At 42.0% G+C, this 18,463-nt stretch overlaps 1 protein-coding gene across 2 annotated transcripts in view; it reads right to left on the reverse strand.

Moving 5' to 3' along the window:
* The window catches only part of LOC122542788 (protein phosphatase 1 regulatory subunit 37-like), a 53,889-nt gene that overhangs the window by 25,901 nt on the left and 9,525 nt on the right, over positions 1–18,463 (reverse strand). For both annotated transcript variants that reach the window (XM_043680833.2, XM_087984116.1), the window contains exons 2-5: positions 11,917–12,014; positions 5,079–5,124; positions 2,504–2,604; positions 1,452–1,571 (exon numbers count right to left, since the gene is read on the reverse strand). In XM_043680833.2, the coding sequence (XP_043536768.2) occupies positions 1,452–1,571; positions 2,504–2,604; positions 5,079–5,124; positions 11,917–12,014 (365 nt within the window). The remainder of the gene's footprint in view (positions 1–1,451; positions 1,572–2,503; positions 2,605–5,078; positions 5,125–11,916; positions 12,015–18,463) is intronic.

Consider the following 18,463-nt stretch of genomic DNA (forward strand, 5'->3'; position numbering starts at 1 on the left):
TACTAGCCTCCAACACTTTCTCTGGCAGCTCATTCTGTACATGCACCACTTTCTGCATGAAAAAGTTTCCCCTATAGTCCCATTTAAATCTTTCCCCTCTCACCCTAAACCTATGCACTCTAGTTTTGGACTTTCTCACCCCAAGGAAAAGACATTGGCTATTCACCCTATCATGATTTTATAATGAGGGGCATGGATAGGCTGTGTAGAGTTCTCTACAATCTTCATTAGGCACTTCTTTTATTTTTGACTTTGAACAGCAGAATAACTGACTGTCTTTGGCACTGAGAAATGGTAAGATGCCTCAGTGAGTAGCTTCAAGAAACTGTGATGACAGAAGATGGCAGTATGGAAATTGAAATTAAGCAGATTAGCTCTGGTTGGAGTAACTAGAAGCGATGCAATGAAGGCTTTTCACTGAAACTGAAAGGAAGAATCCATAGGAAAGTCATGGATCTAGCCTTTTTTATGGTGCAGAAACCTGAGCATTATCAAGTGGAGACGAAAATAACCGAGAAGAGACTAAAATGGTCTGGATGTTTGCTGTGGAAAGGAAAGAGAGATAATGTGGTGCTGCAAGTGATGGAGATGAGATTGCCAGGAGGAAACAGAATAGGAAGGTCCACGACCAGATGGAATTATGCAGTGGCAGGAAGGTTTTTTTTAAAAGCAGGATTGGAAAAGAAATGGGTGACTGACAGGAGGAGATAGAGAAGGGTCATCAACCAGCATGGCAGCAACCCCAAGTAAAACAGGAGAATCTGAACAAAATGTGATTGCTTAATGCGTCTATGTACAAACTATGTCAGTCATACAAGTCAGCAAGTTCCAATTGCCACACATTGATGAATTAGCTGGGCTAAGTTGCACTAGGATTGTTTTCAGCATCTCAGGTTTGGGAGAATACAGCAGCATAGTGAAAATGTTATTGGGCTAGTAATCCAGAGGCTTGGATAGTCCAGAGGCACAAGTTCAAATACCAGTATAAAGTCCAAGGGAATTTAAATTCATTGGTGAACAAAATACCAGTCTCATTAATAATGCTGGTGAAATTACTGGATTGTCATAAAAACTCATCTGACTGACTAATGTCCTTTAGAGAATGAAATCTGCTGTCTTTCTCTGGTTTGGCCCATTTGCAATTGCAGACGCACAGCAATAAGTTTGACTCTTAACTCTCTGAAACGGCCTAGTTAGCCACTCAATTGTATCAAACAACGGGAAAGAAAAAGTGTGGGTTTATCTACTCTAAATGGAACGCAATGATTCAAGAACAGGATTCACAACTATATTCCCGTTGGAATGGGTAATAAATTCCAGCCTAGCCAGTAGTGCTCAACAACCTGAGAACAACACAAGTAGTAGATTCAGGAATGTCTGGCTCTGCGCTACACCAAGCGGAAGCATTATCCTTATCACAAATGCAATGATGTAATAAGATTGATGCATACCTTCCTCATCATGTGCGCTGCAGCCTGCCATCCTCGCGTCCCAATATGTTTGTTAAATGAGATGTTGAGCTGTGTGGCTGATTCATAATATTCTATCATATCAAACAATGCTGATGCACCCTGTAGAAATAAAATTGAACATTGCTTTGACAGCCTGTACAAATTTGATAAAACGCCTTCTGTCATGAGGTTTTCAAGGTATGTATATTCATCAGCAGGGACTTGCCCTTGGTAGGCAAAAGGAACACAGCCAGACATGTCTTTTAATTAAACAAAAGTAGAGGCAATATTTCCTTGCACGTGTCATGGCAATGACATGGCTAATCAAAGTAGTGCTCTCTTTGAAATTTGCATTCTTGCATTTGTCCTGATGAGTGCAAGTTCAAAAGTTTCAATATCTTGTTCTTTCACTAATACTCAGGTACAGAAGTGTAAATATTGAGGTAGTCACTATACATTATTTGAACATTATTTTGAATACCGTTACTGTACATGACTATTAGAGAATAAACAAGAAAACACAATCACTATTAGAGTTAAAATGGTTCTGATGGTCCAGAAACGGGAAATCTTCCCTTTCATAAGCTGCTTATTCCAGGTTAGTCGAAGCCCTCGGACCTTGCACACTGGCAATCTGGGAGTTGAATACATCAGTACTAATTAGTTGATAGCTGGACAATGAGTTTTTTGTGGACTATATCTGGCACACAGGACAACATTGCCAAGAACCAGGTATTGTGCATTTTGTTGATATCCAGCTGGAATCTCTCAATACAAGTGACTCATAGTATTTATAAGCACAAAGGGGGAGGTTTATCGATGTGCCAGCTGACAAGGCTGGGATAAATCCAAACTGGCACTCTCACAAGCAACACTACCAAGATATGTTTTGTTTAAATTGGATCAAATTCAAATGTGGAATTTAGTTGAAACCTAACCTCAAATATGCAGTGTAACCATGGTATTGTTTTATAATACACATGGAAAGATAACATGAAATTAAAAATATTAAAAATCTCAAGTATACATCTGAAAATATTTAAGCAGCTCACATCTTCATCCAGGTTGGTTGCCTCCAAATCCACCAGCTTAAACTGGACACGTTTGAAAACCTCTTCCAAGGCTTCAGAAGCTTTGTAGTCCAGTTTCTCACCTGTAAAGAGAATAAAAATCTTTTCAATAAACTCAGAGCTACCTCTATTCACTCCTCCACCTGGTTAATCTCATCTTTAACAAGCGAACTTCTTAAAACCTTCAAGAAACATACATGCATAGCCATTCCATCTATAGACTCTCTCTTTAAAATGTAACTTTACCTCTTCCATTACGGATTTCTGCTGAGTTATGGTTTGGCAGGCCCAAATTGTCCCCTGCAATGTCTTCATGAGAACATAAACGTAATTTGAATAGGAGACATCACACTCAAGTCCAATTCCCTCACTTGTACACCAATGCAAGAGTTTTGTTAATTTTCAATCTGAGATCGATAAGAATTTTGTCAACCAAATGTATTAACAAGAGATTTAGGATAGGTATATAAAGTTAGGTCACATATCAGCCACAAAAATGGAACAGGCTTAATGTTTAAATGGCCTTTCTAAATAAAAATTAATTCTTGAGTTGTGGACATCAGTGGCAAGGCCAACATTTACTACCCATTCCCATTGTGTTTGAGAAGATGGTGATTATCTGCCTCACTGAACTGCTGCAGGTAAACACCCAGTGCCATTTGGGGGCAAGTTCCAAGACTTTGGTCCAACAACAACAAAGGAACAATGATATAGTTCTGAGCGCTGAATGGGTATTGTGCAATTTGATGGGAACTTGCAAGAGACAGTGTCCCCAGCTGCCTGTTTCCCTTGACAATCTAGGTGGTGCATTACTCAGGTTTGAATTGTGTTGTTGAAGGAGCATTGGCGAGTTGCCATTCCTATGATTCCTGCAGGTGTCACTCTATAGAAAACCTTCGGAGGAAATCCTGGCTGAATTGTCTTCACCAATCCTGAGGCACTGGAACAGCAACATGAACTTCCCAGCTTCTATCCCCTCAAACTTCTAATTCCTCAAGCCAACAATGCTCTAATATGGATTTTGGCATTATTAGACATTTCCTTAGTTCCGGCACATCGTACATCAGACTATCAATGTATTATACTGGTGTGTTAACGAACCTCATTGGGAGAAGAATTGCAACTCTCTCCAGAAAAGCACATTGTCTTAGAGGAAGAAACTCAGGCCAGCTTTGATCACAATGCAAATCCTCCCCCTGGTTTCTGCAATCCTTTTGGTAAAGGTGCTTTCAAAAAAAAAAAGGTGCTTTGGAGGCATCATCAGAAACAACACTAACAGTTCCTTCAAGTGTCTCAGCAAGCACCAGTTTGGCAATAAGCCAAGGCAAACCAGAGGTCCCAAGATGAATTCTTGTCTGTGTTGAGTTTAGATTGCAGCTAAGGTATGCTGTTTAGAGTGAGCTGAGTTGGGGAAAGTGGGAAAATATCAAAGATCTTGCTGCGATTACTAATTGATTAGTCCTGCTGGAAAGCACTATGAGAATGTCTGCAAATGAGTTTAGGATTAAACTCAGCTCTGATGCTTCGCACAGTTGAATAGCTGACTGATGCTCGACATCTGGGTTCACCTGCATGGAAATGAAATGTGAAATTGAAGGCAAGCATGTCCTCATGAGGTGAGAGACAAGCTGCCTCTCACCTCATGAGGACTGGAACATGACTCCCAGTACAGGGGTAAGTGAAACAGAGAAAAGAACTTAGTCGATAAGGAGATAAATACACTGGAAAATTCTTGTCCAAACCCCTCAGGCTATTACAATCAATCCAGGAGATTGTAAAGACTGACCGTTACTATGAAAACCTTATTTACACAATCTCTTCTATAGTTATGAACCAGTCAACAGGGTTCACTTCCATCGTGATGGACAAGGTGAATAGCAAAGGTCTTTTCCCAGGGCAGGGGAATCAAAAACTGGAGGGCATACGTTTAAGAGGAGAGGGAAAAAATTTAAAAGGGTTGCAAGGGGTAATGTTTTCATACAGAGGCTGGTGTGTGTACAGAATGAACTGCCAGAGGTGTTGGAAGAGGCTGGCACAATTACAACATTTAAAAGGCATCTGGATGGGTACATGAAAAGGAAGGATTTTGAGGGGTATGGGTCAAAGGCTGACAAATGGGACTAGATTTAGTTTATCTGGTCAGCATGGATGAAGTGGACTGAAGGGGCTGTTTTCACGCTGTACACCTCTACGACTCACCACATCAGCTAGATACCTCAATCCAGACGTTCACTGTTCATTGGGAATAGACAAATCACACAAATTACTGGTCCATTTTGACACGTGCTGAATTTAAATCAGTGCTTTGATTTATCCCCCCCAAAAAAAGGTGAAATGCTTAACATTATCAATAGGGGCATAAGTCAATGCAACAATGAAAATAATTATATATTATTCAAGACAAACAAGCTGAGCTTCTAGGAGTATGCTGTTTCAAATGAATGTTCCCTGTCGCCTCCCCAACCTAGGAATTTTAGGTCCATGTAATTTTTATCAAAGAGAAGACTCTTTACTATCATCCCAGAGATTGCAATAAACATTCTGCAATCAGCCTTACCTTTCAGATCCAGGCAGTCCAGCCTCTGTGAAAGTTCTTTAAACTCCTACAAAACAGGAAATATGACCAATCATTACCTGCAAAACCAACAACAATGTGCATTTATTTCAGGCCTTTAATTCAGCAAGGTGCTACACAGCATCAACAAAATTTGACAAGGGGTCACAAAAGGAGATACTAGGACAGATGACCAAAAGCGTGGTCAACAAAGCAAGGTTTAAGGACATTGCAAAGGATGGAAGTGAAATATAAAAACAGACGACTGCAAGGAAAGAATTCCAAAGATAAGGATTATAGAAGGCACAGCTACCAAAATTACAGAAATTAAAATCAGGGACATTCAAGAGGTCAGAGTTGGATTTTGTAGAATGTTGGACTGGAGGCAGCTACGTAATAGGAGGGTACTGGTCAAAGAAGGAGAACTGGGTTCAGAACTTTAAGTCGAAGTGTTAATGGAATGGAAGCCAACATTGGTCAGCTAGTGACTGAGACAACTGCCAATATATAGGTAAGAGACCTTTGGATTAGCTCCTGTTTACGTAGGTTACAAGATAGAAATGTTAGAAAAGCATTGGAATATTCAAACCTAAAAGGTAACCGAGGCAAGGATGAGGGTTTTAGTAGCAGATGAGATGAGGCAGTGTAGAATTGAGTAATGTTACGGGGTGAAAGGAGGCAGACTGGTCAACATGTTTGCTTATAAGGATGTTATTTTTACTGTGCTGAGGTGCGACAGCAGTATCACAACATTCCTATGCTGAGGTGGGTATGCAGTAGGAGGCCCAAAATAGATATTATCATTTGACATGCAAATTTCAGTCTCAAACAAAAGCATGGAAGTATCATCATATGGGACTGGGTATTTTAATTGTTTCTCTGTCCACAGATATTGCTAAACTTGCTGAATTTCTCTAGTGCTTCCTGAATTTATTTCAAATTTCCAATCCCTGCTTGATAACTCCCCTTGTTGAACCTGACATGGCGAGAGACTCTGCTTAAGGATAGTGGAGGTGCAGATTTGCCTCACACTGCACTACAGCTTTCTGAAGTACTTGGTCATCTTAAAATTATGCTAATAATGCCAATATTATTTGGGATTGTCATTACCAGACACAGTACAGCACCTGGAATTTGGTTCCCCATGATTGGTTAAGTTATTGATCAAAGGCATTTGACAAAAGGCAATGGTAGAGTTTTCATTAAATAAACAAGGACATGAAAGAATGAAGGCATTTGTCTCTCAGTTCACAACCTCAAGTTGTTATAAATAACTTCACACCAATTATTTAGTTTTTAAAAGTGCAGTTATTTGAATGCAGAAAGGTCCCGCAAACTAGAAAATTTCCCATTTTAGTGATGCTGCTTGAAGGGTGAACATCTGCTGGAATACCTGCTGTTCTTCACAGAGTGAGACAGATTCCTTTAAGAGACAGCAGAGGTAGCTACAGTTTAACAAAAACGGAAATTGCTGGAAAAGCTCAGTCGGTCTGGCAACTCTGTTCTGAGGAAGGGCCACTTGACCTGAAACATTAACTCTGATTTCTCTCCACAGATGCTGCCAGACCGGCTGAGCTTTTCCAGCAATTTCTGTTTTTGTTTCTGATTTACAGCATCTGCAGTTCTTTCCGTTTTTATTTAGCTACAGTTTAATGTCTCCAACAAGACTGCAGTTTCAAACTTGATGGCATTCAAGCACTTGGAGTGGTACAAGTCTCAATCTGTCGAATCAAGAATGGGGAGTTAAAATCTGGTCACAAGTCTAAAAGGATCAATGTGAGATTTGCCTCTAAACAGACAACTTCTTGTAAACCATGAGCTCCACCTCTTGGAGTGAAGGCAAGTTATCAAAGATATGCTTACTCACTAAAATAAAAGGCATTTTTACATGCTCTGTTGTTACTACAGAAATATATTTCACCAACAGCATCCTGACCGTAACCATTGATCACAAACTGAACATATGAAATAGGAACTGAAGTAGATTATTCAGCTCTTTGGACCTGCTCTGCCATTCAATAAGATCATGGCCGATAATATGTGTTTCAAACTGCACACTCCAGTGTACTCCAGATAACTTTTGAATCCCTTGTGTAATAATCATCAATCTATCTGTGCCTTAAAAACATTTAATGAGCCTGCTTTCACCAATTTTTGAGGTAGAGTTCTAAAGTCATACAACTTTCAGAGAAAAAAAAAAGTAATCTTCATCCTAAATAAGATTCTCATTTTAAAAAAATAGTGCTACATAATTTTGGGGGGATCCACAATTGCTCAACTGTATAAATACTGTGACTAGGAGAAAGTGAGGACTGCAGATGCTGGTGATCAGAGCTGAAAATGTGTTGCTGGAAAAGCACAGCAGGTCAGGCAGCATCCAAGGAGCAGGAGAATCGACGTTTCGGCCATAAGCCCTTCTTCAGGAATGAGGCCTCATTCCTGAAGAAGGGCTTATGCCCGAAACGTCGATTCTCCTGCTCCTTGGATGCTGCCTGACCTGCTGCGCTTTTCCAGCAACACATTTTCAAATACTGTGACTACAAGAGTAGGTCAAAGAATTCTGTGGTGAGTAACTCAGCTTGACTCCCTAAAGCTGGCCCACCAGCATCAAAGTACAAGTTAGGATGTGATGCAAAAAAAATGTTTTACCTTTAGGCTGTATGCCTGACATGGAAAATACAGTGTAAATATTAAGAAAATTACAATTGCATTGAGCAACCAGAGTGTGGACGATTTCTGCATGGAGAAAAGTTGAATTTTATTACATTTTCTGTAATCTTCCCGTTGAAATGACTTGTAATCAACATTTACAAATTTTATGAATCAAGTATATTTTCAGGGAAAAAAATTCAGCCAGGAGTGTGCTGGAATTCTCTGTTTTCCTGGATGACTGCAGTTCCAACAACACTCAAGGAGTTCAACACCAGCAGGATAAAGCACTTCACTTGATCTGCACCCTATCCACTACTTTCAACATGTAATCCCTCCACCATTGATAAGGCTATAATCCCTTGTACATCAAACATCTGGAGTCAAAATCCTTGAACTCCCTCCCCAACAATGTTGTGGGTCTACCTATAGCACATGGACTGCAGCAGTTCTCACATCACCTTCTCAAGGGCAACATGCAGAGTTACAGTTTTAGGATGGGGGGGGGGGGGGGGCTGGGTCTGGGTGGAATGCTCTTCAGGGGGCTGGACTCAAAAAGGCTTGCTTCCACACACTAGGGATTCTATGCTTCAATCTGTTTGCATTAAATATATTCAAATGACCCGGATTCTCATATTCTCTGGGGAAGATAAGTACAAGGACTAATGACACTCGGAAGAAATTCCTCGTTTCTAACTTAAATGGCTGTGGCCCTTTGTTCTAAATTTGTCCATAAGAGGAAACATCCTCTCTACCCAATCCTTCAATACACTTCAGAGTCTTGCACACCTCAATAAGCTCGTTTCTCAGTCTTCTCAACAAGTATAGGCCCAAACTGCTCAAGCATTCCTCGTAAGTCAAATCCCTTCGTTCCAGGAATTGACCTGTTGAACCTTCTCTGAATGGCCTTTAATGGAAAATTTATCCCTCCTTAAATAAGGTTGCCAAAGCCAGACATGGCAGGTGAGATGTGGTCTCACCAATGCCCTGTGAAGAGCAATAAATCAGAGTTGTAAAAAAGGGTGAGTTCAAGGCCATACACTTGAAGTTAGTGAGAACTGCAGATGTTGGAAAGTCAATAAGATGGGGAACTGGAAAAAGCACAGCAGATCAAGCAGTATCAGAAGACCAGTCCTAATGAAGGGTCCTGTCCAAAACATCGACTCTTCTGATGCTGCTTGAGCTACTGTGCTTTTCCCAGCTCCACATTTTATCAAAGGCATACACTTGGCTGTGCTGTCTGCCTGCAATGCTGCAACTTGTGAAAGACATCACATGTAAAAGATGGCTTCTTGAGTGAGTCATCCAGGTCAGTTGGGACAAATGGGATAGGCACCAGCTGTAGATCTACAGTCCTGAAGTGTTAATATCATTGATACTTTGGGCGAAGGAATGAAAGAGTATGAAAATCACCAGTCAACAAAGGAGTGTTTGACACGAGCAATGGAAACTCAGGGTTTGGCTGTAGCATAAGCAGTCATGTCAGTGGACTGGAATTCGACAGTCTCTCATCATCAGGATGCTGGAGCAAGAGGCAGAATGTCACACCACACTGTCAAAGTGACTACAATAGCTGTGTCCCTTTACAAAGTGGCTCCTAAATTCCACAAGAAACTGATGACAGGAACAGACAAGATTTTGCTGGTCACGGGGAAGAAATGAGGAGAGAGGAAAAAAAATGCCTCAATATTTTATTGAGGAGCAAACATTAAAATTAATATGAAGTGGTGTGACTTACAGATGGTCATTCAGAACTTCAAAAATACTTTGCACACGTTTATTCCAGAAATTCAGCTCTTAATGGATGGAGGAGCTGACTCGAAGAGCTGGATAGCCTTCTCCAGCTCTTTTTATATTGGTTTGTGGGACATGAGCATCACTGACTAAGCCAACATTTATTGCCTGTCCCTAGTTGCCCTTGTGAAGGTGATGGTGAGCTGTCTTCTTGAACCATTACAGTCCGTGTGCTACAAGTTGACCCACAATGCCATTAGGGAGGGAGTTTGACGCAGCAACAGTGATGCACTTCCAAGTCAACATGGAGTGTGGCATGGTGGGAAACATCGAGGTTTTGATATTCCCACATAGCAGCTGCCCTTGTCGTTCTTGATAGAAGTGGTCATGAGTTTGGAAGGTGCTATCTAAGGATCAAAAACAGAAGTTGCTGGAAAAGCTCAGCAGGTCTGGCAGCATCTGTGAAGAGAAATCAAAGTTAACGTTTCAGGTCCAGTGACCCTTCCTCAGAAAGGTCTAAGTATCGGTCGGAGGATCTTTGGTGAATTTCTGCAATGCATCACGGAAAACATTTAAAGAGGAGATCAATAAACTTTTGAAATAATCGGGGAATTGGCAGCAACGCTGACTTAGAATGAAAGTGGAGTTGGACCTGCAGATCAGCCATAATCTTGATGAATAACAGAGCAGGCTTGAGGGGCTGAATATCCTTCTCACGCACCTTTGTAAGTTCTTGTGTCTATTCAATCGTAGCAGCAAAGTCGAGCCTGACCCTGTCCTCCCAGTATATACACATTTAGACTTTCCATAGAGACAACTGAATAATCAATAGGAGTAGCCATCCAGATTCTTTCTTCCGCCCTGACCTCGAGAGTGGAAGCAGGTTGCAGGGCCTTCATACTTGTTGTCTTAGTTGAGCAACTTTATCCAGTCCAGTCAAGTAATCCCAAGCACAGTTGCTCCCTATGGTCATTGACAGCTACCAGGCTGTATTTACAAACTGAACTGCTGGGGTTCTATCATGACCGTGCTTGTGTTTTGCTAGTAAACTAATTCCCTGCCCCTGCTGTCTTCTCAAGTATCGGTAGCTGTCCATGCTACAAATATTTATCCAGCTGTCCTTTGAAGGATTTTTATCTTAGCCACTCCCTGTCAAACTCTATGCTTCGATAACTATTTGCATTAAAGACATTTCTTCTAACTACTTCCTTAGTGAGTGAACGTGGTGTTGTCATTGGTGGAGATAGAGCTGAGCCAAAGTTAGCAATTTCAAAAGAATGTGGAGCCGTCAAAATGATAAAAACTCACTGAAACAAGGTCAATTTGCACAAGTGGGCACAACCCTGAAACTTGTAGTTTGACCCTTTGGCTGCGGCAGGGAGCAATCAGCTACATTAAGTATAATCCTAACAAGCACACTGTTTGGTTAGAGCTGGGACAAACTGATATTTACAGTTGTTGTGCCAATAGAGTGCTTCAGAAACTTGTGACCACGTAAACAACATTCTAGGCAGTTAGTGATAACATGTGAGTAGCAATCAAACACTTGCTCTGTTAAGAACTGATAAGGAAGAAAACTACAAATCTGCATTGCTTCAAAAGGGTTTGGAGGAAGAAATAGGGCTATACTCAACTTGCCAGTGCATTCTGGCATGGTTCTTAACCAAATCATGCCAAAAAAAAAATTCTAATTAGCTTACTGGCCATACTCAAAGCCTGAGCATAGTGACAAGACAGACCTCTGTAAAGCTTTGGATTTCACAGCTTTGCAAAGAACCATAGATATTGAAGGTTGCCTCTGTATTAATCAACCAACATGATGCCACAGCTGAGTAGGATGAGTGACAAACACACTCTTTTGCCTGTGTCTTACATAACAGATTATAAATTCACAAACTTTTCGTTCTATGCAGCGAGTATTCACTGCTCTGGGTCACTTTAGGATTGACCATTCAATCAATGGGTAAGTTCTCAGTTACCAGTTTTGTCCCTGGTCTCCTCCTTTCCTGGGGGTTACAATTCCACTGACTTTCACAACCCTTCACGAGTGAAGTGAAGGTTTGTGGGATATTTAACTATGGGGCATCACAGCTGGATTCAATGCGGTCCTCCCTCAACCTGTTTCCCTCACTGAAAACAGATTTGGTACAAACCTGAGGGCTTAGCAGTTCACACAACTGTTCGTAGTCAATTTGTTCACTGAACTATTATGGGATCAACTTGTCAAAATGTGGAAGACCTGGTCAAGTTAGATCAGTAAATTATGCAAGTGAAACCAATCCAAAGAGAAAAGATGCCAAGTGATTCATTTAGAATGAAGCATAATAAGTGACAGATAAAATACAATAGGCCCATTCCCTACAACAGAATGTGCATAATTTTTCACTAATTATGCTTCCACTTTAGTAAGGGCAGGACTCCTATCACAGGTGAGTTTACTCTGAAAGTCCAGCCTTACTTGGATCTGTTTGAGCAGCTTGTTAATCGGCTTGCAGTTCAGCTTCTGGCAGGCCATCTTGTAGGCAGCAATGATCTCCTCCACTGTCACATTCTGGGCTGAAAGACAGCAAACATTTCTGAATCACAACAAAACTCAGCATCCAGTTCAAGAGATAAAGTAAATCATCCTTCTCCACCCACATCCTGAGAGTATGCATGCAAGCGTGGAGCAGGAATCACTTAAGTCCACAACCTAACTACAACAAAGTCTTACATACCAATGCCTGGCATTAACTGAAGGCACACTTACTTCTGGTTTTCACCAATTTTCTCTGCTCGGATTAATCCTTCATGGAATCACAGGGCAAAAGAACAGTATTCAGTCGATGAAGTCTGTGTCAATCTCTTTCACAGATCATTCCAGTTAGTTCTACTCCCCTACTCCTTCCCCACATTCCCACAAATTATTTCTCCAATTCTCTTTTGCAGGTTACTACTGAATCTATACCCACTATCCTAATCAGGCTCTGCATCCCAAAATACAACTCCTCAGCGGTTTTAAAAGAAAAAAGGTTTTTGCCTGTGTGTCACTTCAGTTTTTCCCCCAATCTGAACACTGTGGCACACCGCAACCACTCCCCTCTCTTTATAGAGACTGTTTTAAGAAAGTTTTGGGATTGTAGCCCCCTTCTTCTGATCAACACTGGAGTTTGTTATCCACACATGAACCTTGACCGCAAGTGCTAGCAAAGTATTTAATCACTGTGCAATAACATAACCAATCCAATCGTGTTCTTATTCTATTCCTGCCTTCCAGAAGTCAACAGCCAGTGCTCCTCTTCCCAATTCACAGAAACTGCAGCAATTTATGACACTGACCCTGTCTGAAAGCAGTTTGTTGGTCACGGGTACCCACAGTTATCAAACATGGGTCTATGAAGCTAAAGACCTTGGAGCTCTTATGAGTGTATTTAACCTAAGGCTTAAGGCAGTGCTTGCATGGACAACTAGTTCTGTAACTAGCTCTGAAATGGTTGTTGAAGCAGATTGTAGATGCTTGGTGGCTTAGAATTTGAACATTGCTGAAAACAAGCCATTTCAGAACTTTTATCTTGCACTCGTTGAACAGTCATAGGAATTCCAAATCTCAAAGGGAAGGACAATTCATGCTGCAAAGAAAGCGAGTGCTGATTGGTTGTCAAGTGGGCTCTGACTGGAAGAGTTCTTGCCAATGAATCAGGACCCTCTCTTATGTGGTATAAATTGTTGTTCCCTTTGAGATTGGGCATTCTAATGAAAGTAGGAGAATGTGAGGACTGCAGATGCTGGAGATCAGAGCTGAAAAATGTGTTGCTGGAAAAGCACAGCAGGTCAGGCAGCATCCAAGGAGCAGGAGAATCGACGTTTCGGGCATAAGCCCTTCTTCAGGAATGAGGAAAGTATGCCCAGCAGGCTAAGATAAAAGGTAGGGAGGAGGGACTTGGGGGAGGGATGCTGGGAATGCGATAGGTGGAAGGAGGTTAAGGTGAGGATGATAGGCCGGAGAGGGGATGGGGGCGGAGAGGTCGGGAAGAAGATTGCAGGTCAAGAAGGCGGTGCTGAGTCTGAGGGTTGGGGCTGAGAAAAGGTGGGGGGAGGGGAAATGAGGAAGCTGGAGACATCTGCATTCATCTGGTTGGAGGGTTCCTAATCGGAAGATGAGGTGCTCTTCCTTCAGGTGTCGTGTTGCCATGGTCTGGCGATGGAGGAGGCCAAGGACCTGCATGTCCTTGGCGGAGTGGGAGGGGGAGTTAAAAGTGTTCAGCCACGAGGCGGTTGGGTTGGTTGGTGTGGGTGTCCCAGAGGTGTTCTCTGAAATGTTCCGCAAGTAGGCGGCCTGTCTCCCCAATGTAGAGGAGGCCACATCGGGTGCAGCGGATGCAGTAGATGATGTGTGCGGAGGTGCAGGTGAATTTCTGACGGATATGGAAGGATCCCTTGGAGGGAAGTGAGGGGGGAGGTGTGGGCGCAAGTTTTGCATTTCTTGCGGTTGCAGGGGAAGGTGCCGGGAGTGGAGGTTGGATTGATGGGGGGGGTGTGGACCTGATGAGGGAGTAGCGGAGGGAGTGGTCTTTCCGGAACGCTGACAGGAGAGGGGAGTGTTCTGATAAACATATGAAAAGCATATGGTTGGAAGTAAGGTTTACACAGTTCTACCAGAAGTCATTTTTTGTTCCTGTGAATATTAGGAGTGTGAACACTCAGACTCCCCAAGGGACAACCCACCACAACAAGCACAGTCTCAGCATACAGTAGCAACACGACAAGCTAGAAACAAAATAGTGCAGATGTTAGAAATCTTGGATGATCAGGTGGTGCTGGAAATGCTCTGCAGGTCAAACAGCTTCTGTGGAAAACAGAGTTAATATTTCAGGTTGTGAAGTTGCATCAGAATATGAACACGACAAACTAATGTGGTGGTATTAAATGTTCTCGTGAATGCAGCAAATTTTGATCACAGTCTGAATGTATGTAAAAGGACATGAATCATTAAATGTCCCAACTCCTCAGTCCAGCATATTCAAGGCACTTTAAACACAAAGTGTTACTCAGAGTTGCACTAACTGTCATGATATTGCACGTGCACAGATTTTTGATTGACAAGGGAGTTGAGGGTTAAAAGAAGTGGACAGGCAAGTAAAGTTTTGACTACAAACAGATCAGCCATGATCTTACAGAAAGCAGAGCTGGCTTGAATGGCCAAATACCCGGTGATTATTTCTTAGGATCTTATGATGGTTTACAGTTCAACAAGCAATTTTGCACACTAGATTCTTCAAATTAAAAATAATGCGATTTGGGTGTTAAAGGCAGAATGCAGGGAAAACTCAAGAGCACCTTTGAATGATACCATTGATATTTATCATCATCTTGCACCCCTGGAACAGATCAACAAGCCCTCAGTCACAAGTCTCATTTGGACAATGTTTGCAACAAGGCATGCATTTCTTTCATACTTGCTCACAGTCTGGAATGTACTCTGAATTCAGATCAAAAAGATTTCTAATAGGCGACTGATTTGCAATGTAATGAAAACAATAGAATCATAGAACCCCCTATAGCACAGAAGGAGGCTGTTCAGCCCATAGAGTCTGGAGAGCCCTGGAAGAGCATCCAACCCAGATCCAGCACTGCTACCATATCCCTTAACCTTATATCTATCATGGCTATTCTACCTAGCCTACATATCTCTGAACAGTACAATTTCTGCATAGCCAATCCATTTAGCTTGCACATCTTTGGACTGTGAAAGGAAACTGGAGCACTTAGAGGAAACCCACACAGATATAGGGTTTCCTGAGGTCCAATATCAAACAGTTACCTGAGGTGGAATCAAACCCAGGTCTCAGGCAACAGTGTTAACCACTGAGCCACTGTGCTGCTCTATAGCAGACACTAAACGTTTTCTTGGCTTTTTCAGATGCTGGTTCCAGAGAAAGTCACACAATGCACAGGAATATGTTCCAAGGATGTAGTTAAACCTTCAGAGTCAGGCAGCTTGGGAACATAAGAGGAGGCTGTTGAAACTTTATTGCTGGAACAGCACAGCGGTCAGGCGGCATCCAGGGAACAGTTTCAACTTTGATCTCCAGCATCTGCAGACCTCACTTTCTCCTCCAACATAAGAGGAGGCGGCCACTCAGCCCCAAACATAGCCCCTTATAGAATTCTGTGTCCTATAAAGGTATTGTGGTGCAATTTTTAACATTGTATTATAGATTTGAATGACCAGGCCTTTGTGTAACTGAAGCATGACTCCAATCCCTATATACAGTGCTCTGTTCCTCTAGATATAATCCAGGATGACAGTTCCTAACTGCAGTCAGCCTACTCCTGTTGAAACAGCACCTTCCTGCTCACTGATTGAGGATACGATCTGGTTCGATGACCATATCACCAAATTGTTTGGTTATGTCCAATATCAAGGATGTGGCTAAGGTATATGTGGGGTTGATAGGTGAGTGAATGAGTGAGTGGGGTGGTTGGGCATGTGTGTGTCGTGAGGATGTGGTGGTTCAAAGTGGATGGGAGAAAATAAAAACACTATCTCTGAAGAACACATTCTAAGAAAAATAATGGAACTAAAGGCCAATACATCCTCAACTGGGATTGCATCCTGGGATATTAAAGGAAATAGTTATAGAGAAAGCAGGTAATAAGCTTGTAAGGATTCACGAGTTCTGGTAAAGTCTCAGAGGATTGGAAAACTACTATGCAACAAGCCTTATTCAAAAATAAAGGGAAACAAAAATTCTAGAGGACAGATAGGTTAAACATCTGTCATTGGGAAAATGCTAGAGTCTACTATAAAGGATGCAACAGCAGAACATTTTAGAAATATATATGATCAAGCAGAGACAACATTGCTTCATGAAAGGAAATCATGCCTGGTAAATTTATTACAATTATTTATGAAATTTTGTTAGAATTATTTGATGTGGTAACAAGCAGGATAAAGAGTAATCAATAGATGTAATATATTTGGGTTTCCAAAAGACATTGGATAAGTGACGGCACATAATAAGAGCACATGACTGGATACAGGATTGGCTCACTTTTAGAATAGTGTTGGGATAAAGTGGGCACTTTTAGGATAGTAAAGTCGAGTGCAACAGAGATCAGTGCTGGGGCCACAATCATTTACAATACATGCTATATGATGATGGAAGTCAACATACTACTGCCAGGTTTGAAGATGACAGATACAGGGGAACGCAATTAATTAGTGAAGATGACACAAGGAATCCACAGAGTGAGACAGACAAATTAAGTGGGCAAAAACATAGCTAATGGTGTTATGTTCTTTTACTCCTGAGGTTCTTACACACTTGATACAACTGCAACACACTTCTGTGAACAAGCAACCAAATTTATGAAACACAGTACAGTATATGCTTTTTGGAGGAACCTTTAACACACACCTCGCAAAGCTTACGAGGTCGTGGCAAAAATTTCTCTCTGAACAAAGGAAACAGTTAAAGTTTATTAAAGCTTGTACAAGCAAGGTGACCCCCTCTAAAGTTGAAAAATGTGGTGCTGGAAAAACACAGGCCAGGCAGCATCGAGGAGCAGGAGAATCGACGTTTCGGGCAGAAGCCCTTCTTCAGACACCCTCTAAACACACCCAACCCCCCAACTCCTCAGGCATGCAAGGTTGATTCGAAGAGAGGCACTCAACAAAGCACCATCCTCATAACCTGTCCTATCTGCCAATCTTCCTTCCCACCTATCTGCTCCACCCTCCTCTCTGACCTATGACCTTCATCCCCACCCCCATTCACCTACTGTACTCGTTGCTACCTTCTCCCCAGCCCTACCCCACTCCCATTTATCTCTCCACCCCGGAGGCTCCCTGCCTTCATTCTTGATGAAGGGCTTTTGCCCGAAAGATCAATCTTCCTGCTCCTCGGACACTGCCTTAATGGCTGTGCTTTTCCAGCACCACTCTAATCTAGACTCTGATTTCCAGCATCTGCAGTCCTCACTTTGGGTACTCAACAAAGAAAGCACATCCCCTTTATACAGGTCAAGTTGGCCATGCTTACAGATGCTCTGGCCACTCCCCCACAGTCACATGCCACTCAAGACAACTCCCACTATTACCCACAGTCACATGCTACCCCAGGTGCAATGGCAGGATGGGATCATCCTCGGAGATAATGCAAATGCTAATACCTTAATCCTGGAGAATTGTTATGCAGACAATTTCCTAACTCAGTGATTTCCCCACAACAATGAAGGTGTGAGATACCTCTGGTCACAAAGCATTTCTGAATGGAAGAGATTGAATTGATGGTTTAATTTGACAATAGCAGAGGAGTAATGTCAAAATGAAGTGTAAATTACAATGGATAGTCATCCATATTCTTCCATGGATGTCATCCCCACCCAAAGGCAGTGCAGTTTAACCCTTTAATATTACATTAATGCCCAGAGAGATAGTACAATTTGATCTTTTAACATTACAATGGAATATAATGTGAGAAAATGAGAGGTTAATGATCTTTGGTAGGAAAAATAGAAGAGCTGAATGGAACTTAAATGGGGAAAGACGGCAGCAAGTTGAAGCATGGAAGAATTTGAGGGTTGCATCAACATCAAACGAAAAAAAAGGAAGTGGAACGTTGGCCTTTATTTCAATGACTGTGGAATTATAACAATAGGGAGGTCTTGTTAAAACTATAGAAGGCAGTAGCCAGACCACAGCTGGAATAGGTAAAAACAATGACTGCAGATGCTGGAAACCAGATTTTGGATTAATGGTGCTGGAAGAGCACAGCAGTTCAGGCAGCATCTGAGGAGCAGCAAAATCGATGTTTTGGGCAAAAGGCCTTCATCAGGAATAAAGGCAGAGAGCCTGAAGCGTGGAGAGATAAGCTAAAGGAGGGTGGGGGTGGGGAGAAAGTAGCATGAAATACAATAGGTGAGAGTTTGTTTCAGGACATGGTTGAAGAGCTTCAGGGCAGAGGAAATGACCTGGGAGTTGCAGTGGGAGGGGGACTCCCTGAGATTCTTGTAGAGAGAGG

This window comes from Chiloscyllium plagiosum, unplaced genomic scaffold (assembly GCF_037043375.1).
Source record: "Chiloscyllium plagiosum isolate Xiang-an unplaced genomic scaffold, Cpla_swu_hap1 HiC_scaffold_47, whole genome shotgun sequence".
NCBI classification, from domain to species: Eukaryota; Metazoa; Chordata; class Chondrichthyes; order Orectolobiformes; family Hemiscylliidae; genus Chiloscyllium; species Chiloscyllium plagiosum.